The 22048-nt window shown below is 42.8% G+C and overlaps 1 protein-coding gene across 4 annotated transcripts in view; it reads left to right on the top strand.

Annotated features, from left to right (window-relative positions):
* LOC124041573 (E3 ubiquitin-protein ligase MYCBP2-like) overlaps positions 1-22048 on the top strand; it is a 233183-nt gene that overhangs the window by 151729 nt on the left and 59406 nt on the right. For all 4 annotated transcript variants that reach the window (XM_046359324.1, XM_046359315.1, XM_046359308.1 and 1 more), the window contains 4 exons: positions 7-123; positions 1468-1608; positions 12207-12339; positions 14004-14138. In XM_046359324.1, coding sequence (XP_046215280.1) covers positions 7-123; positions 1468-1608; positions 12207-12339; positions 14004-14138 — 526 coding nt within the window. The remainder of the gene's footprint in view (positions 1-6; positions 124-1467; positions 1609-12206; positions 12340-14003; positions 14139-22048) is intronic.

The raw sequence follows: 22048 nt of genomic DNA, 5'->3' as shown, positions 1-22048 counted from the left end.
TCTCAGGTCCGCAAATTTGTGTCCAAGGACAGTGCAGGCCTCCGCGTGCGTAGTCACCCCTCCCTGCAGAGCGAACAGATAGGCATAGTGCAAGTCAATGGCACAATCACCTTCATTGATGAGGTAAACTGCTCTAGACCAGGCGATTTGATCATGTCATAGCTTTACTCTTTTCGTTGACCTTTTTCTGGTCTGTTTTTTCCTTCATTTTGTTTTTTATTTGAATTAACTAGGACTGAATCCTAACTTGGGATCCAAGTGTGTAACCTTTTACACTCTTGGGAATTAGCCTGTATGAATAGGGCTAAATGTAAATGTTTCCTACAGAAGAAATATGAAAAGCGTATGCATAAGCATGGTTGTCATTGAAAGGGAACCGTTTGTTGATTTATTTTTAGACAAACGGTGAGGGCACAACATTCCACCTGACACAAGACTGAATCCAAACATCACACTGTTGATTTTATGTGCATTTTACGTTTCCTGTACTTATCGCCGCATTTGTTGATAAATAAAATCTGAAAATACTCTGTAAAATTCAGTAAGATAAGTATATTCATGGGAAATGTGGGGTAGGTACAACATAAGACAAAGAAATGACAACGGTTTGAGTGAGAGGACTAACTGGTGTCAGCACAGTTCCTAAGTTATTTCAGTGCACTTTTATGACTCAGTTTTCAACTATAAGCTGTTTTTTGAGCTTTTCTAGCTAAGCTATAAAATACGATATTTAAGTACAAGGCTTTGACAATGCGGATCATCATTTTGGTGCGCACAGAAAGAAGTCATGAGTGCATTCAGGTGCGTGTGCCGTGGCAAATTTTCTTCATAATAGACGAAACAGACTCATTCTGTTCAGAACAACCCAGGGTATGACACCATGTCATCTGGTAACTGTACATCAACCAGGCTCGTTCTATTCAGAACAACCCAGGGTATGACACCATGTCATCTGGTAACTGAACATCAACCAGGCTCATTCTGTTCAGAACACCACAGGGTATGACACCATGTCATCTGGTAACTGTACATCAACCATAGTGATCATAAATGTTGACAATGTATATGACTTGAGTGTTCTGATATGGAAATGTAAAGTGCACATTTGGATTTGTGGGTGTATGACTTGCATGTGTGACATCAAAGTGGTATTTATAATCCTCAACGTCTCAGCATTTCCCTCAATCAGACAACAAAACTGTGCGGGAGGGGCAACACAAGTTCAGAACAGCTGTCAGTCAAAACCCATACAGTGCTGTAAAGCGCAGAGCCAGAGCTCTGACGTCATGTATAGTATGTTACTGTACAGCCACTGCGTTGCAATTTAGGTGTTACATTTTGCACCACTCAGTATAGGTAACTCTGCCCTCCTTGTTGATTCTGGGGTTCTGGAGCCATTCAACCCAGTTGACTCTGTTTCCATAGTATGACTGTGCTCTCTTCCCTCTGTTGCTTGTTTTACCATAGATCCACAATGATGATGGTGTTTGGCTCAGGCTGAATGACGAGACAGTAAAGAAGTATGTGCCCAACATGAATAGGTACACTGAAGCCTGGTGCCTCTCTTTTAACCAGCACATGGGCAGGAGCCTGCTGGTCCCTGCCAACGTAAGTAAAATGACAGTCAGCCAGTCAGTCTGTATGACAGCAGGGTAGTCTACCACCCTATGCTGCTCTTTTGGGGAAAGTATCACAGATCATCAGACCCCACACTACCAGACTTTCACAAATGGCAGCATAAGGGCAACATGCATGCCTTAACTCATGTCTGAGGGGATGAGAAAAAGGTTCACTTTAATGTTACTAGAATGTGTTCGGTTGGACATGGCTCTTGAAAAAAACCTGCATGATCAGTTAATACATGTTTAATGCATTGAAGTAATCCCCAATGCAGTTATTGACCAAAAATATAGAGGTAGTAGATGAGCCATTTCAGTGTTTAGTTTTAAATGGTATTAACTGCGCTGTCTGCGATTATCTTCACCTCTTCCTCATTGCTTTCTTCTCCCCCAAGCTTCACAACCACAGGCACCTCAGAGCAAAATAAAAAACGTTTTAAAATGCCATATATTTGCTCCATGACACAAACAACCTCAAAACTCTGTAGGCTGGTTGCTTAGATGTAGATTAAGCCTAGTCCTTGCCTAAAAAAACTATTTTTATATTGTCTTTTTCATTTGAGCATGCTTTTTAGTCCAGTACTAGGCTTAATCTGGGACCGGGAAACTATCCCTGTCTAATCAGGGACTTCATGGTTGGATAGATTAGAAAGTGTTTACATTAATTAAATGCATTGCCTATGTATTGACCATCAATTTTAAGAATAACTGTGTTCTGTCATGAAGCAATCATTTGTCCCAAACACCACTTCATATGGAAATTGTGCCTCTACCACTCTACAATTCTGCCTATGCATTGGGCTGCTGAGGCCTGTAAGGTTCAGAGGCTTCTACGTAAGGGCATTGTCAAGAACAACATGACACACTACATCCTGTATGTGGAAGATTTATTTTTCTGTCTTTTTTTAAACGTAAAAATACTTGAAAAAAATAAATAAATAAATGTTAGCTCAATATGATCGTTTCACTATTACCAGTAACCCCCAAAAGTGGGTTTTAAAATGCCTCCCAAGCCCTTCCCACCCAAAATAACAAAATGTTCACCATGACACTTCACAGGAAGGAAGCTAATATTTGACAGACTTTGTCAACGTTCTGAATCCTTCACAACATTTTTCCATTCCTTCAAAATTGGTGACAGCTCACTCTTCTCAAGTTCAATTACAAAATAACTTAAGAACAGATCAAATTGCTGAAGAACCCCCCCCCCCAAAAAAAATGTATTCCAAAGAAATACATTGATGCTTTTTCCTTCCCTGTTTCTCACGCTCAAATCAAAATGTATTGGTCACACAAATATTTAGCAGATGTTATTGCGGGTTTAACGAAATGCTTGTGTTGCTAGCTCCAACAGTGCAGTAATATTTAACAATTCACAACAAATCAAATGTATTTATATAGCGCTTCTTACATCAGCTGATATCTCAAAGTGCTGTACAGAAACCAAGTCAGCACCTCAGGAGTAAATATCAGTTGGCTTTTCATAGCCGGTCATTCAGAGTATCTCTATTGCTCCTGCTGTCTCTAGAGCGTTGAAAACAGCAGGTCTGGGATAGGTAGCACGTCCGGTGAACAGGTCAGGGTTCCATAGCCGCAGGCAGAACAGTTGAAACTGGAGCAGCAGCACGGCCAGGTGGACTGGGGACAGCAAGGAGTCATCATGCCAGGTAGTCCTGAGGCATGGTCCTAGGACTCAGGTTCTCAGAGAGAGAGAAAGAAAGAGAGAATTAGAGGGAGCATACTTAAATTCACACAGGACACCGGATAAGACAGGAGAAGTACTCCAAATATAACAAACTTACCCGAGCCCCCCGACACATAAAACTTCTGCAGCATAAATACTGGAGGCTGAGACAGGAGGGGTCAGGAGACACTGTGGCCCCATCCAATGATACCCCCGGACAGGGCCAAACAGGCAGGATATAACCCCACCCACTTTGCCAAAGCACAGCCCCCACACCACTAGAGGGATATCTTCAACCACCAACTTACCATCCTGAAACAAGGGGGCGCCAACCCAGACAGGAAGATCACATCAGTGACTCAACCCACTCAAGTGACGCACGCTCCTAGGGATGGCATGAAAGAGCACCAGTCAGCCAGTGACTCAGCCCCTGTAATAGGGTTAGAGGCAGAGAATCCCAGTGGAGAGAGGGGAACCGGCCAGGCAGAGACAGCAAGGGCGGTTCGTTGCTCCAGAGCCTTTTCGTTCACCTTCACACACCTGGACCAGACTACACTCTATCATATGACCCACTGAAGAGATGAATCTTCAGTAGAGACTTAAAGGTTGAGACCGAGTCTATGTCTCTCACATGGGTAGGCAGACCATTCCATAAAAATGTAGCTCTATAGGAGAAAGCCCTGCCTCCAGCTGTTTGCTTAGAAATTCTAGGGACAATTGGGGGGCCTGCGTCTTGTGACTGTAGCGTACGTGTAGGTATGTACGGCATGACCAAATCAGAAAGATGGGTAGGAGCAAGCCCATGTAATGCTTTGTAGGTTAGCAGTAAAACCTTGAAATCAGCCCTTGCCTTAATAGGAAGCAAGTGTAGGGAGGCTAGCACTGGAGTAATATGATCACATTTTTGGGTTCTAGTCAGGATTCTAGCAGCCGTATTTAGCACTAACTGAAGTTTATTTAGTGCTTTATCCGGGTAGCTGGGAAGTAAAAGCATTGCAGTAGTCTAACCTAGAAGTAACGAAAGCATGGATTAATTTTTCTGTGTAATTTTTGGACAAAAAGTTTCTGATTTTTGCAATGTTACGTAGATGGAAATAAGCTGTCCTTGAAACAGTCTTGATATGTTCGTCAAAATAGATATTAGGGTCCAGAGTAACGCCGAGGTCCTTCAGTTTTATTTGTGACGACTGTATAACCATCAAGATTAATTGTCAGATTCAACAGAAGATCTCTTTGTTTCTTGGGAAAACAATATTCTCTGTTTTGTCCGGGTTTAAAAGTAGAATGTTTGCAGCTATCTACTTCCTTATGTCTGAAACACAGGCTTCTAGTGAGGGCAATTTTGGGGCTTCACCATGTTTCATTGAAATGTACAGCTGTGTGTTTCATCCGCATAGCAGTGAAAGTTAACATTATGTTTTCGAATTACATGACCCAAGAGGTAAAATATATAGTGAAAACAATAGTGGTCCAAAAACGGAACCTTGAGGAACACTGAAATTTACCGTTGATTTGTCAGAAGACAAACCATTCAGAGACAAACTGATATCTTTCCGACAGATAAGATCTAAACCAAGCCAGAACTTGTCCGTGTAGACCAATTTGGGTTTCCATTCTCTCCAAAAGAATGTGGAGAGAACAATACACACATCTCAAAGTAAAATCATGGAATTAAGAAATGTGTAAATATTAGGATGAGAAATGTTGGAGTGACATTGACTAAAATGCAGTATATACAGTACCAGTCAAAAGTTTGGACACCTACTCATTCAAGGGTTTTTCTTTTTTACTATTTTATACATTGTTGAATAATAGTGAAGACATCAAAACAGTGAAACAACACATATGGAATCATTTAGTAACCAAAAAAGTGTTAAACAAATCAAAATATATTTGAGATTCTTCTAAATTGCCACCCTTTTCCCTTTCCACTGTCACCAGTAAAGCACCATCACACCACCTCCTTCACAGTGGAAACCACACATGCAGAGATCATCCATTTACCTACTCTGTGTCTCAGACACTGCGGTTGGATCCAAAAATCTCCAATTTGGACTCGAGACCAAAGAACAAATTTCCACCGTCCATTATTTGTGTTTCTTGGACCAAGCAAGTCTCTTCTTATTATTGGTGTCCTTTTAGTAGTGATTTCTTTGCAGCAATTCGACCATGAAGGCCTGATTCACACCGTCTCCTCTGAACAGTTGATGTTGATGTCTGTTACTTGAACTCTGAAGCATTTATTTGGGCTGTAATTTCTTTGGCTGGTAACTCTATTGAACTCTGGGTCTTCCTTTCCTGTGGCGGTCCTCATTAAATCAAGTTTCATCATAGAGCTTGATGGTTTTTACGACTACACTTGAAGAAACTTTCAACGTCCTTGAAATGTTCCTGATTGACTGACCTTCATGTCTTAAAGTAATGATGTGCTGTCATTTTCTCTTTGCTTATTTGAGCTGTTCTTGCCATAATATGGACTTGGTCTTTTACCACCCCTACCGTGTCAGAGCACAACTGATTGGCTCAAACACATTAAGAACTTTTAACCTGTTAATTGAAATTGTTAGGTTATAATTCTGACCATCACGGACAAGATTTTTTTTAACCACAGTTGCATGACTTTCTGAATAGTTTATCTTAAGAACACGGTCGTTCTACCTCCATTCTCCTTTAGGAATCAGCTTTTCATTTAAGGTTAAATTGTTATGCTGTCTGTGCTGTGATAACTTTTATCATTTCACTTGAAATTCGATTGATGAAAATTGATAACATAATGACATTGACGTCAGTAAGTTACATGTGGCTTTTGTAGGAGAAGGTAGATGACATATTGCATATTGTCTAGTACTGTGGGCCCATTTGTTAGAGCATGCCTTACCCACACTGCATTTTCTTGATAACATTTTTGAATCGACCATTTCCTTTTGGGCATATCTATTTTAGAGAAACATTGATGCAACAATTTGCCGAGTTGATGTAGAATATCAAATTCATAGTATTACTAGCAATTTGTTTTAAATCTTTAGGTTTACTTTCACTGTACTCTTCACACATGTTCAATGTTTATGGTTAGGTAAATGGACAGTTGAAACATGTTTCAAGTCTGTGCAGTATGAAGTGATACATTTTTATTTATGCATTTATCATACTTTGTCAGCACACTTTTTGAGAACTTTTTTGTGGTGTTGTTAATGAGGCCTGTGTTCTTGTACAATTTATGCCATTGAGACAGTATCAGCCCAACAACCAGCTGTGCACTTGATACTCACAGGGTGTCGAAAATGTGTTAGTCATTGCTGCAATATTTAAGTAACCGTTAGGCTCTGTCAACATTTGTTAGAGAGAGTGGATCCTACTGGTTTTGTTGAACTGGTAGCTCTGTGGACATTACTGTAAAGCTGTAACCGCTATGCTGGAACTTTGTTCATTTGATAATCTGAAACACTAGTCATGTCACGTCCTCTCTCATATGACTCATAGTTATAAGGAATCAGGATGAAACTATGTCATCGCATCAGACAAATCCATTACTATTCGCCCACTGACTGGTCTTCTAACCTAGTGTTAATGCTAATCAATTACCTCTTGCAGGAGGCCAGGGGCCAATTGGAGCAGTGTGTTGAGGTGAGCGCCAGCGGCCGCCCCTCCCAAGAGGCCCCCTCCATGCGGGAGCAGGACAGGGTGTGGCAGGGAGGCAGCGGCCCTGGCCTTTATAAGGTAGTGAAGACGGGCCCCTCCATGCGGGAGCGGGACTGGGTGAGGCAGGGTGGCAGTGGCCGCACCTCCCAAGAGGCCCCCTCCATGCGGGAGCAGGACAGGGTGAGGCAGGGTGGCAGCGGACCTGGCTTTTATAAGGTAGTGAAGACGGGCCCCTCCATGCGGGAGCAGGGCAGGGTGAGGCAGGGCGGCAGCGGCCCTGGCCTTTATAAGGTAGTGAAGACTGGCCCCTCCATGCGGGAGCAGGATAGGGTGAGGCAGGGTGGCAGCGGACCTGGCTTTTATAAGGTAGTGAAGACGGGCCCCTCCATGCGGGAGCAGGGCAGGGTGAGGCAGGGCGGCAGCGGCCCTGGCCTTTATAAGGTAGTGAAGACAGGCCCCTCGGGTCACAACATCAGAAACTGCCCAAACCTTAGGGGTATCCACATTGGAATGTTAGTACTTGGGAACAAGGTCAAGGCAGTAGGCAAGATATGATGTGTGACTTAAATGATTTATAGTGACTGCCGATAGATTATAATTTATCTATAAAAAGTATCTATAAAAAATATTTCCAGTCAAAGTAGAGGAGTAGAAAAGGGCAACACAAACGAGCATAATATCGATATAACTAAAAGAATGGGCATAAGAACTACAGCACAGTTGTTCTTATGCCTGTCTCTTTTGTTGCCCTCTACCTTGCTCTCTTTGCTAACACAGACCGAAGTCGTTGTAATGCGTTTAGTTTGCTCCCCCTTTTGCTTGTAAATTGGTTGACTTGTTTTGCCTTCAGAAACTACTTGTTTCACATTTTGTTTTGTTAGTGTGAATTCAAAATTAATGAAATACATGTTTTTCTCTCACCCAATCTGCACACAATAACCCATAACGACTAAATGAAAACATGTTTTGAAAAAGAAATGCAGAAATATCTGTTATGTAAGTATTCACTCCCCCGAGTCAGTACTTTGTTGAAGTCCCTTTGGCATCGATTACAGCTGTGAATTGTTCTGGATAAGTCTGTAAGACCATGATCACCAACCGGTCATCGCGATGGACTTTTCTAGCATTTCTAGTTGATCGCCAAACATTTATGTAAAAAAAACAATGATAAAGCCTTGTGTTCCTATTTTATTTTTAGTAGTCTCGGGCTGTTGGTGGTAGGTGCAGCCAATTCAGCTGCCCTGCGTGCCGGGTAGGCAAACTGTGCCAATTCAGCTGCCCTGCGTGCTGGGTAGGCAAACTGTTGCCATTTCATTTGTGTAAAGGTACAAACTCTCCCTTCTCGGTGGGCCTGGAGAGGAAATCAAGTACACTATGTCACCGCTGGCCAATCAGATGACCCAGTCTGCAGTAACTTAGCAGGCATAAAACCCCACACTAGAGAATATGAATAGAGCAAAGAGCTGCTGTTTTTTGAGTGAGTTCATGTTTAAGTTCTTACTCAGCACTGTCAACACTTATAAGCCATAAAATGCACGTTCTTCCTATTTCCACTCAGCGCTACAATGAGCAGTGCAGCAGTAATGAATGAGGAGGAAAGTGGATCTTTAGGCTTGTGTTGTTATTAGCGACTTGGGTCTTTTTTAATATCAAATAATATTTAACTTTCTCTGTTAATAGGAGTAACAACATGAATTTGTGTATGAGGCAGAAATAATGCGGTGCAACTCGAGTTTTGCCATCATCTGGAAGACTGTGTCCTTTTTGGGTCAGTGGAGGAAAGGGAGAGCGAAGGGATGTTGAGAGACGGACCCATAACATGTGTTGTATTGGATTTGCCCCAAACATAATACTTTGTATTCATGACAAAAAGTTAATTGCTTTGCCACATTTTTGCAGTATTACCTCGGTGCCTTGAAGGAAACGGGTTGCATGTTTTGGAATATTTTTATTCTATATAGGCTTCCTTCTTTTCACTCTGCCAGTTATGTTAGTATTGTGGAGTAACTACAGTGTTGTTGATCCATCCTCAGTTTTCTCCTATCACAGCTATTAAACTCTGTAACTGTTTTAAAGTCACCGTTGGCCTCATGGTGAAATCCCTGAGCGGTTTCCTTCCTCTCTGGCAACTGAGTTAGAAAGGACACCTTTATCTTTGTAGTGGTTAGATACTAAATAAACATGGTAAAATCTCACGGACGACTAGTAAAGCTCAAACCAAGTTTATTCACCCATTGGGTCACACAGCTGCATAAGACAAAAACATGTTTACACAAGCACTGGTATTTAAACCCTCCTATGCCTAGTCTCCTCCTTATACATATGGACAGCCAATACATCTCTGCTATATAGGACTTTAGTGATGCCTGTTCTTTCTCACTTCATCTGACCTGACCTCGGCCTAAATTCCTCACTCCTCCCCAACTCATGGCTGTCCTGTTGACTTGTACCGGACTGTGGCCCTTCTCCTTTCCATAGGATCCCTGAGGTCTAACAATCACATGTTCCGACAGAATGTAAATGTTCTGCATTCTCTCTCCCTCAGTAACATCAATAAGCAACTTATGCAACTTATGTCAACTTTAAAGGCAAATGTTTACTCCTGAACTTATTTAGGCTTGTCATAACAATGGAGTTAAATACTTATTGACTGTAGACGTTGCAGCTTTTCATTTTTTATTAATTAGTAAAACATTCAAAGAACATAATTTCACGTTGACATTATGTGGTAGGGTGTTGTGTGTAGGCCAGTAGCAAAAAAATCTATATTTAATCAATTTTAAATTCAGGCTGGAAAACAACCGTGTGGAAAAAGTAAAGGGGTGTGAATACTTTCTGAAGGCACTGTACTTTTCTATTGAAAAGGTGAATACACAAAATGTCTCGGAGTGGGTGTGTGCTCTATCAATTCTCCGTGTGGTGGCTCTTTTCTTTAATTAACACACTCCAATGGCTACAGCATTTTGCGTTTATACATTTTAGTTTTTTATTTAACTATATACAATTATCTTAATTTATTCATCATTGGAAACAGATGAGATATTTCTGAGGTTTACATTTTTTTTTATCCTTCACTACTTTTTAAAACTTATTATGGCTGCAGGGGCAGTATTGAGTAGCTTGGATAAAAGGTGCCCAGAGTAATCGGCCTGCTCCTCAGTCCTAGTTGCTAATATATGCATATTATTAGTATTGGATAGAAAACACTCTGAAGTTTGTAAAACTGTTTGAATGATGTCTGTGAGTATAACAGAACTCATATGGCAGGCAAAAACCTGAGAAGAAATCCAAACAGGAAGTGGGAAATCTGAGGTTGGTCGATGTTCAACTCATTCCCTATTGAATATACAGTGGGATATTGGTTATGTTGCAAATCCTAAGGCTTCCACTAGATGTCAACCGTCTTCAGAAACTTGAATAAGGCTTCTACTGTGATGTGGGGCCGGATGAGAGCTCTTTGAGTTAGTGGTCTGGCAGAGAGCCAGGTCCTGGTCATGCACATTTCACATGATAGCGACCTGCGTTCCATGGCTTTTCTACAGACATAGTAATTCTCCGGTTGGAATGTTATTGAAGATTTATGATAAAAACATCCTAAAGATTGATTTTATACTTAGTTTGAAATGTTTCTACGACCTGTATAACTTTTTGAAGTTTTTGTACGACGTTCGGCTGGACCTGCATGAGCATTTAGATTTGTGTACTAAACACGCTGACAAAAGTAGCTACTTGGACATAAATAATGGACATTATCAAACATTTTTGATTATCAAACAAATAAAAAATGTATTGTGGTACTAGGATTCCTGGGAGTGCATTCTGATGAAGATCATCAAAGGTAAGGGAATATTTTATAATGTTAGTTCTGATTTCTGTTGACTCCAACATGGCGGAGAAATTTTTTTTTTCTGAGCACCGTCTCAGATTATTGCAGGTTTGCTTTTCCGTAAAGTTTTCTTGAAATCTGACACAGCGGTTGCATTAAGGAGAGGTTTATCTATATTTCCATGTCTAAGAATTGTATTTGCATTGACATTTATAATGAGTATTTCTGTAAAATGATGTGGCTCTCTGCAATATCACCGGATGTTTTTAGAACTAGTGAAAGTAACGCGCCAATATATACTGAGATTTTTTCATATAAATATGCACTTTATCGAACAAAACATGCATGTATTGTGTAACATGAAGTCCTATGAGTGTCAGCTGATGAAGATCATCAGGTTAGTGATTCATTTTATCTCTATTTGTGCTTTTTGTGACTCCTCTCTTTGGCTGGAAAAATGGCCAAAAATGACCAACTCACAGTTTTTCTGTGAGTTGGTGGTCACCTAACATAATCGTTTGTGGTGCTTTTGCTGTAAAGCCTCTTTGAAATCGGACACTGGTGGGATTAACAACAAGAATACCTTTAAAACGTTATACGAAACATGTATGTTTGAGGAATTTTAATTATGAGATTTCTGTTTTGAATTTGGCGCCCTGCACTTTCACTGGCTGTTGTCATATCGATCCCGTTAACGGCATTGCAGCCCTAAGAAGTTTTTAACATTGGATTCTTGAAATGCTGAAGCCATACTGTATCTCAGATTAATCTTTCCCCTCTTACACCTTCTGTTGACTTTATTTCTCGGGACACATTTTGATGCGCTTTAAATGTCTTGACCCAAAGTGCTGAATGGTGCCTTCTTGACCTATGTTAGGAGGATGTGGTGTGTCATGCTTTTACTGGAATGCCCTCTCTAAACCAATGGCTCTGCGGCTCTTTCTCAATGAATCTTTCCTTGAGTCCACACGTCATATATCCTCGCCTCCTTCTCAAACCGCATTGGAGGAGGTGGTCTGAGGGGAGGAACCTTGGACGACTTCCTCCAATAGGGTTGAGAAGGTGACAAGGATATAGGGTGTGAGGACTACTAGGATACAATGAATCATGGAAAGACTCACTATGCCTCTCTCTCTCTAAGCACTTGTTAACATTTACACTTTCCATCTGCATGTCTAACGTGGTGATTTTTCTTTCAGGACTTTTACAAAACCAAAACAAACAAACATGCATTTAACTTTCAATATGATTAACTTTCAGAGTAAGTTCTTAAAAGTATTCTCTTTATACAGTAAACTATGCAAATATTCTAGCTACAATGCAGTCCTACTCTGTAGGAATGATGTTGTACATTTTGTATAAGGGGATGGGATGATATTTGTGAGGATGGTGCTGTGTGTGTGTGTAGAGGGATAAAGAGCCTTGTGTTGTCCATCAGGTGATCAACACAGAGGGGACGTGGGTGCAGCTGGACAAGAATAGCGTGGTGGAGTTCTGCGAGAGCAACAAAGGAGAGGCCTGGTCTCTGGCCCGAGACCCTGGGGGAAACCAGTACCTACGCCAAGGGGAAGGTAAGAGCCCCTATAATTACCTTTTTACTTACCTTACTGCTTTGAGACCTCTGTAATCGTTGTCGACCAGGGCCCATATTCACAAAGCAGCTCAACAGTTCCTAGGAATCCTGCTTTAAGACAACAAAAACTAAAAGCAAATCAAATTTTATTTGTTACATGATAAGAATAACAAATAATTATAGAGCAGCAGTAAATAACAATAGCGGGGCTATATAGAGGGGGTACCGGTACGTAGTCGATGTGGAGGCTATATACAGGGGGTACCGGTACAGAGTCAATGTGGAGGCTATATACAGGGGGGTACCGGTACAAAGTCAATGTGGAGGCTATATACAGGGGGTACCGGTACAGAGTCAATGTGGAGGCTATATACAGGGGGTACCGGTACAGAGTCAATGTGGAGGCTATATACAGGGGGCACTGGTACAGAGTCGATGTGGAGGCTACACAAGTCAGAGTCGATGTGGATGCTATATACAGGGGGTAGCGGTACAGAGTCAATGTGGAGGCTATATACAGGGGGTAGCGGTACAGAGTCAATGTGGAGGCTATATACAGGGGGTACCGGTACATAGTCAATGTGGAGGCTATATACAGGGGTTACCGGTACAGAGTCAATGTGGAGGCTATATACAGGGGGCAGCGGTACAGAGTCAATGTACGGGGGCACCGGTGTCGAGGTAATTTAGGTAATATTTAGGTGTAGGTAGACTTATTAATGTGACCATGCATAGATAATGACAGAGTAGCAGCTGCGTAGAGAGAGGGGGGGGGGGCAATGCAGATAGTCTGGGTAGCCAGTTGATTAGCTGTTCAGGAGACTTATGGCTTGGGTGTAGAAGCAGTTTAGAATCCCCTTGGACCTCTTGGACTACTGCTTGCTGTGTGGTAGCAGAGAGAAGTCTGACTCTGGTGGCTGGAGTCTTTGACAATTTTTAGAGCCTTCATCTGACACCGCCTGGTATAGAGGTCCTGCATGGCAGGAAGCTTGGCCCCGGTGATGTACTGGGCCATACGCACTACCCTCTGTCAGAGGCCGTGCAGTTTCCATACCTGGCAGTGATGTGCAGATAGTGGAGCTGTAAAACCTTTTGAGGATCTGGGGAACAATGCCAAATCTTTTCAATCTCCTGTTCATGACTGTCTTGGTGTGCTTGGACCATGATAGTTTGTTGTTGATGTGGACGCTAAGGAACTTGAAGCGCTCAACCTGCTCCACTACAGCCCCGTCGATGAGAATGGGGTTATGCTCGGTCCTCCTTATCCTATAGTCCACAATCATCTCCTTTGTCTTGATCACGTTGAGGCAGAGGTTGTTGTCCTTGCACCACACGGCCACGTCTCTGACCTCCTCCCTATTGGCTGTCTCATCTTTGTCGGTGATCAGGCCTACCACTGTTGTGTCATCAGCAAACTTAATGATGGTGTTGGAGTGACCAACTTTTGAACGGTAGTGTGACTTTTTAGTTTGTATTGCTTTGGCCACAATGACGAGTATAGTACACGTCAGCAGCATTATTTGGGTATGAGTCAACATATTAACTTTTAAAGTGAGATTTTCACTGGACACTTTAATGAATCTAACATGGATGTGAATGGATGTTTTGGTTGCTGTTCTTGGTGGAGCCAATGTGGTCCAGCTCTGTCTTCTGTCCCAACAGAACAAACCCTGCTAGAGCATGGGGCCCAGACCCCCCCAACTAGCCCCTTTTCTGTCCAGGCCTTCAACAGTGCTGCTGGAGCCATTGGGGCCAACCGGACACAGGGCTTCAACTATGGCATCTCAAACAACAAAGGTGAGGCCATCCGGGGGACATGGATACGTGGCTAGGTGGGTGAGGGATGCCTACACTGAGTGTACTAAACATTAGGAACACCTTCCTAATATTGAGTTGCACCCCCATTTGCCCTCAACAGCCTCAATTATTTGGGGCATGGACTCTACAAGGTTTCAAAAGCATTCCACAGAGATGCTGGCCGATGTTTACCCAAATGCTTCCCACATTTGTGTTAAGTTTGCTGGATGTCCTTTGGGTGGTGGACCATTCTTGATACAAGAAACTGTTGAGCGTGAAAATCCCAGCATCATTGCAGTTCTCGACAAACTCAAACCGGTGCGCTTGGCACCTACTATCATACCCCGTTCAAATGCACTTAAATATTTTGTCTTGCCGATTCACGCTCTGGCACACATACGCAATCCATGTCTCAATGCTTAAATATTATTCTGTAACCCTTCTCCTTCATCTACACTGATTTGATGGTGACATTAATACAGGATCATAGCTTTCACCTGGTCAGTCTGTAATGGAAAGAGCCGGTGTTCCTAATGTTTTGTACAATCAGTATACATGCACTTGGGGCTTGGTAGCTACAGCTGCTTCTGCTTTAGGAAACTCCTAAATTGTTGCCTGAAGCAAAACCTTGGTCATGGTCATTGGGCATAAAACTTGATAAAATGATCAAACATGGAGTGAAATGAGCAGGTAGTGTATCTGAACTAGGAAATCCTCGTTTTCGTTGTCTGTTGCAAAGCATTTTAAAATAAATCAAATCATATTTTATTCGTCACATGCAGATGTAGACCTTACGTGAAATGCTTACATACAAGCCCTTAACCAACAATGCATTTCAAGAAATGGAAAATAATGATTAAGTAAAGTAAAGAATAAAATAAAAAGTAACACAATAAAATAACAATAACGAGGCTATATACAGGGGGTACCGGTACTGAGTCAATGTGCGGAGGTACATGTTATTCAAGGAATTTTGTACATGTAGGTAGTGGTAAAGTGATTATGCATAGATAATATACAGCGAGTAGCAACAGTGTAAAAACAAAAGGGGGGGGTCAATGTAAATAGTCCGGGTGGGCATTTGATTAATTGTTCAGCATGGCTTGGCGGTAGAAGCTGTTAAGGAACATTTTGGACTGAGCCGTAGGCACTATCCTCTCCAGCGCCTTTCGGTTGGATGTCGAGCAATTGCCATACCGGGCAGTGATGCAACCAGTCAGGATGCAGCTGTAATACTTTTTGAGGATCTGAGGACCCATGCCAAATCTGTTCAGTCTCCTGAGGTGAAAAGGTGTTATTGTGCCCTCTACACAACTGTCTTGGTGTGTTTGGACCATGGTAGTTTGTTAGTGATGTGAACACCAAGGAACTTAAAACTCTCGGTCCGCTCCACTACATCCCCGTCAATGTTAAATGCGGCCTGTTCGGCCTTCCTTTTCTTGTAGTCCACGATCAGCTCCTTTGTCTTGTTCACATTGAGGGAGAGGTTGTTGTCCTGGCACCACACTGCCAGGTCTCTGACCTCTTCTCAAAAGGCTGTCTCATCCTTGTCAGTGATCAGTCCTACCACTATTGTGTCTTCAGCAAACTTAATGATGGTGTTGGAGTCATGCTTGGTCACGCAGTTGTGGGAGTACAGGAGAGGACTAAGGACACACCCCTGATGGGCCCCGGTGTTGAGGATCAGCATTATCACCTGGGGGTTGCCTGTCAGGAAGTCCAGGATCCAGTTGCAGAGGGAGGTATTTAGACCCCTTAGCTTAGTGATGAGCTTTGGGCACTATGGTGTTGAATGCTGAGCAGGTTACCTTTGCTTTCTTGGTCACAGGGTCTATGGTGGTCTGCTTGAAACATGGGTCTTACAGATTCAGTTATGGAGAGGTTGAAAATGTCCGTGAAGACACTTGCCAGTTGGTCCGCATATGCTCTGAGGACACATCCTGGTAATCCATCTGCCCCGCAGCTTTATGAATGTTGACCTGTTTAAAGGTCTCACATCGGCTATGGAGAGCGTGGTCACACAGTTATCCCGAACAGCTGGTGCTTCCATGCATGCTTCAGTGTTGCTTGTATCGAAGCAAGCATAAAAGGCATGTAGCTTGTCTGGTTGGCTCGTGTCACTAGGCAGCTCGCTGCTGGGTTTCCCTTTGTAATCCATAATAGTTTGCAAGCCCTGTCACATCCGATGAATGTCAAAGCCGTTGTTGTAGGATTAGGATTCAATCTTAGTCCTGTATTGAAGCTTTGCCTATTTGATGGTTCGTCTGAGGGCATATCGGGATTTCTTATAAGCATCTGGATTAGTATCCCGCACCTTGAAAGCGCAGCTCTAGCCTTTAGCTCGATGCGGATGTTGCCTGTAATCAATGACTTCTGGTTGGGATATGTACGTACGGATACTCTGGGGTCGACGTCATCGATGCACTTATTGATGAAGTCTGTGACTGAGGTGGTATAGTCCTCAATGCCATTGAACATATTCATTCCAGTCTGTGCTAGCAAAACAGTCCTGTAGCGTAGCATTTGCGTCATCTGACCACTTCCATATTGAGCTAGTCACTGGTACTTCCTGCTTTAGTTTTTGCTTGTAAGCAGGAATCAGGAGGATAGAATTATGGCCAGATTTGCCAAATGGAGGGCTTTGTATGCGCCTCTGTGTGTGGAGTAAAGGTGGTCTAGATATTTTTCTTCCTCTGGTTGCACATTTGACATGCTGATAAAAATGAGGTAAATTTGATTTGTTTGCCTGCATTAAAGTCCCCGGCCACAAGTAGCGCCGCTTCTGGATGAGCATTTTCTTGTTTGCTTATGGCCTTATAGAGTTGGTTGAGTGCGGTCTTAGTGCCAGCATCGGTTTCTGGTGGTAAATAGACAGCTAAGAATAATATAGATCAGAACTCTCTTGTAGATGGTGTGGTCTACAGCTTATCATGAGGTACTCTACTTCAGGCGAGCAATACCTTGCGACTTATTTAATATTAGACGTCACGCACCAGATGTTGTTGACAAATAGACATACACTCCCGCTCCTCATCTTACCAGACGTAGCTGCTCTGTCCTGCTGATGCATGGAAACCCCAACCTGCTCTATATTATCCGTGTCGTTGTTCAGCCACGACTCGGTGAAACATACGTTTTTTAATGTCCCGTTGGTAGGATAGTCTTGATCGTAAATCATCCTGTTTGTTTTCCAATGAATGCATGTTGGCCAATAGGACGAATGGGAGTGGCAGTTTACACACTCGCCTTTCTCACAAGGCACAGCGACCTCCACCTACCGTATTTCCGTCTTTTCTTACCGTGAATGACAGGGATTTTGGCCTGGTCTCGGGAAAGCATTATATGATTTGCGTCGGACTCATTAAAGAATCATCTTTGTCCAGTTTGAGGTGAGTAATTCTGATGTCAAAAGCTCTTCGATCATGAGACATGCCAGAAACATTATGTACAAAATAAGATTCAAACTATGTGAAAAAACAAACAAAATAGCACAGTTGGTTAGGAGCCCTCAGGCGCCATTATTAAACATGTTCTGTTGTGCGCCCAAATGAACACAACCCTTGAGTGGCAACCAGACTGCATCACACATAGCAAGGAGTATGAAAATGGACTAACTCAAACTTAATCAAGCCTTTCTTTGCTATTCTTCTTATCTCTCTTTCTATGATAATTTGTCTGACTAGTAATATTCTGTCTTGAAATACTCATGGCATTGCCTGTGCAAGTCAGATTATTGGAGACACTCGGCAGTATTGTGCTAGTTGTAGTTATGTATATATGTATATCTTAAGTGAGGATGTGTCAAACATAGTTTCCTTTTCCTTACAAAACCTTGGCGATTTATTAATCAATTAACGCACTTGTCAAAATCATGTCTTCAGTGCCTTATTTTAACAACCATTATCAATTTTCACTTTGGGTACAAAACGTAGTAATATGTGTGACTATGGAACTGCTGAAGAGATGCATACTACATTGACAAGTCTCCACATACAGTTGCTGCTCCTCACTTCTCTCTTTTTCATTCTTTATCCACTGTCTTTTAATTCCTGTTTACTTCCTGCTTCTTGGTGACATGTCTCACAACTTCCTGTGGGCTTCCTGGGTTCTCTTGGTCTCGCTTTTAGATTTCCAAATCAGTATTGTTCTTGTGCACAACTGGAATGTTGATGTAAATTAACATGTCGTTTTGGGGAACTGACTTGCCTAGTTAAATAAAGGTTAAATAAAAAATAATTAATGGAAATGGGCTGTATCAGTTAGCGGTGCACTCATAAGCCTTGTGAAAGTGGGGTAGTGGCCCAAAGCGGTATTCTTTCCCCATGCTGGATAAAGTTGACCCTCCAAGGCCGCAGGGGCCGTCAATAGTCACTAATTCTCTGTCCTTTTTTTAGTTGTGCATGTCTCATTGTGTTTCACGGTATGTATATATCATGCCTAACATCACTGCTAAGTTCAGGCATAATGTCTCTGTCTATGTGCAGTGTGCTTCTGCAAGGTTCAATGGGATCTGGAATTCCTTCCCAACACCTGTGTTCAATAGTTCTCCCCAACTAGAAGTGGTGTCCTGGTTATACTCCCCAACTTGGCCACTCATACGTCCCTAGACAACTTGACCAAATCGGAATCACCCCCCACAGCTTCCAGTTGACTCATCGGACCCTTTCCTCTCCAAATTCCCTCCAAGTTTTTTTTTTTTTTTTTGTAGTGAGAATGATTTCTTACCTGGTGGTGCTGAGGGATTTATTGGGGGGGGGGGGGGGGGGGGGTGTATTAAACATCTAATTGACTGACATAGGTTGAATAGCATTTTGTTTTGAGTTGTTTCTCCAGAGCAAAATGAAATCATTCATGAGTGGAATCAAGTCAAGGACTGTGGGACTCTGGGCCCGAAGGTAGTTGTTCATTTTAAGCAAATATTCAACCTATTTCAGTGCAGAAACGAATGAACTACAATGACCTTATATATATATATATATATTTATATTTATATATATATTTATATATATACTTATATATATACGTATATATTTATTATATATATAATATATGTGTGTGTGTGTGTGTGTGTGTGTGTGTGTGTGTGTGTGTGTGTGTGTGTGTGTGTGTGTGTGTGTGTGTGTGTGTGTGTGTGTGTGTGTGTGTGTGTGTGTGGTGTGTGTGTTACTGCCACAGTGAGATGTGGTGTTTTAGCTTTAGTAGTCCAGCATCCCTGGAGCAAATAAGTGTCAAAGGTCCCCCTGAGAAAGTTCCCTTGGGGCCATCGTGCGATGTCCTAAGGACTATTAAAATAAGTCCCTTAAAAGTCTTGGGTCATCCTGACATGGTCCTCAGTGACTTCCTGGGACAGTTCCCCCAGAGAACGCTCTCTTGAGACCATCACGCAATGTTCTTAAAATGTTTCTCGGTATGTCAGTGGGATAACGTCACGCCGCAGCCCTTAAGTGAACCAATGGGATCGACGTCCCCTATTTGCTGGGAAGTCACCCCGCTTATCACTGATTCTACTTTTAAACATGAGCTCTATAGCTCCCATCCCTGCTTAGAACTCTCAACCAGCCCAGGGCTTCACTGCAAATGTCGACTACCTTAGTGGCATCTATCAGATATGAATTTAGGAAGCATCATTTTGTGTTAGAGTTAATGTATTAGTTTACCACATGCATTCATTGTTTTTCTTTCTGGATCTCTAAAATATTGAACTAAATGCCTAGAAGATGTGTCAATATGACCAGACTTACTAACATTAACGCGCAGCACACGTGGTGCTCTAGTGAGGAATATGGTCAGATTAGTTGATATTCTCCTTACTATTTGTATGTTGTATTTATTATGGATCCCCATTAGATGCTGCCTAATCAGCAACTACTCTTCTTGGGCATCAGCAAAATTAAGGCAGTTTATACAATTTTAAAACATTACAATACATGTACAGATTTCACAACACACTGTGTGCCCTCAGGCCTCCACTACCACATATCTACATTACTAAATCCATGTGTATGTATAGTGTGTGTGTGTGTGTGTGTGTGTGTGTGTGTGTGTGTGTGTGTGTGTGTGTGTGTGTGTGTGTGTGTGTGTGTGTGTGTGTGTGTGTGTGTGTGTGTGTGTGTGTGTGTGTGTGTGTGTGTGTGTGTGTGTGTGTGTGTGTGTGTGTGTGTGTGTGTGTGTGTGTGTGTGTGTGTGTGTGTGTGTGTGTGTGTGTGTGTGTGCGTGCGTGCGTGCGTGTGTCTGTGCCAATGTTTGTGTTGCTTCACAGTCCCCGCTGTTCCATAAGATGTTTTTGAATCTGTTTTTAAAAATCTAATTTAACCTGTGTGCCAGTAGTTTAGGCAGACAGCTCGGTGCATACAACATATCATTACCTCTCACAAATAAAAGTAATGATGAAGTCAATCTCTCCTCCACTTTCAGCCAGGAGAGATTGACATGCATATTACTAATATTACTTACTATTAAGTATCACTAAAGTATAACACGTATCAATATGTTTCCATTCACTCCATTATCCCAGCCCCGGGCTCAAACTGCTGTCTCCCAGCCTTAGTTCATGCATCTCTTACTACCTTTTTTTCTGTTCTCTTATAGCTAACATAACTCCAACTGCCTGTCGTTCTGACTCTCCGTCTTCTGCTCTCCAAATGGTCATCCTCTCCCTCCTCCTTTCTCCTCCTGTGGTGATTCCTTACCTGTTCTCTCTCCCTCCTCCTTTCTCCTCATGTGGTGATTCCTTACCTACCTGTTCTCTCTCCCTCCTCCTTTCTCCTCCTGTGGTGTTTCCTTACCTGTTCTCTCTCCCTCCTCCTTTCTCCTCATGTGGGGTTTCCTTACCTGTTCTCTCTCCCTCCTCCTTTCTCCTCATGTGGTGATTCCTTACCTGTTCTCTCTCCCTCCTCCTGTGGTGATTCCTTACCTGTTCTCTCTCCCTCCTCCTTTCTCCTCCTGTGGTGATTCCTTACCTGTTCTCTCTCCCTCCTCCTTTCTCCTCCTGTGGTGATTCCTTACCTGTTCTCTCTCCCTCCTCCTGTGGTGATTCCTTACCTGTTCTCTCTCCCTCCTCCTTTCTCCTCATGTGGTGATTCCTTACCTGTTCTCTCTCCCTCCTCCTGTGGTGATTCCTTACCTGTTCTCTCTCCCTCCTCCTTTCTCCTCCTGTGGTGTTTCCTTACCTGTTCTCTCTCCCTCCTTTCTCCTCATGTGGTGATTCCTTACCTGTTCTCTCTCCCTCCTCCTGTGGTGATTCCTTACCTGTTCTCTCTCCCTCCTCCTTTCTCCTCCTGTGGTGATTCCTTACCTGTTCTCTCTCCCTCCTCCTTTCTCCTCATGTGGGGTTTCCTTACCTGTTCTCTCTCCCTCCTCCTTTCTCCTCATGTGGTGATTCCTTACCTGTTCTCTCTCCCTCCTCCTGTGGTGATTCCTTACCTGTTCTCTCTCCCTCCTCCTTTCTCCTCCTGTGGTGATTCCTTACCTGTTCTCTCTCCCTCCTCCTTTCTCCTCATGTGGTGATTCCTTACCTGTTCTCTCTCCCTCCTCTGTCTCCTGTGGTGATTCCTTACCTGTTCTCTCTCCCTCCTCCTTTCTCCTCCTGTGGTGTTTCCTTACCTGTTCTCTCTCCCTCCTCCTTTCTCCTCATGTGGGGTTTCCTTACCTGTTCTCTCTCCCTCCTCCTTTCTCCTCATGTGGTGATTCCTTACCTGTTCTCTCTCCCTCCTCCTGTGGTGATTCCTTACCTGTTCTCTCTCCCTCCTCCTTTCTCCTCCTGTGGTGTTTCCTTACCTGTTCTCTCTCCCTCCTCCTTTCTCCTCATGTGGTGATTCCTTACCTGTTCTCTCTCCCTCCTCCTGTGGTGATTCCTTACCTGTTCTCTCTCCCTCCTCCTTTCTCCTCCTGTGGTGATTCCTTACCTGTTC

The sequence above is a fragment of the Oncorhynchus gorbuscha genome, linkage group LG01, assembly GCF_021184085.1.
Source record: "Oncorhynchus gorbuscha isolate QuinsamMale2020 ecotype Even-year linkage group LG01, OgorEven_v1.0, whole genome shotgun sequence".
Classification (NCBI taxonomy): Eukaryota; Metazoa; Chordata; class Actinopteri; order Salmoniformes; family Salmonidae; genus Oncorhynchus; species Oncorhynchus gorbuscha.
Note: the sequence above shows the minus strand (reverse complement) of the source record. Positions and strands in the feature narration are given on the sequence as shown.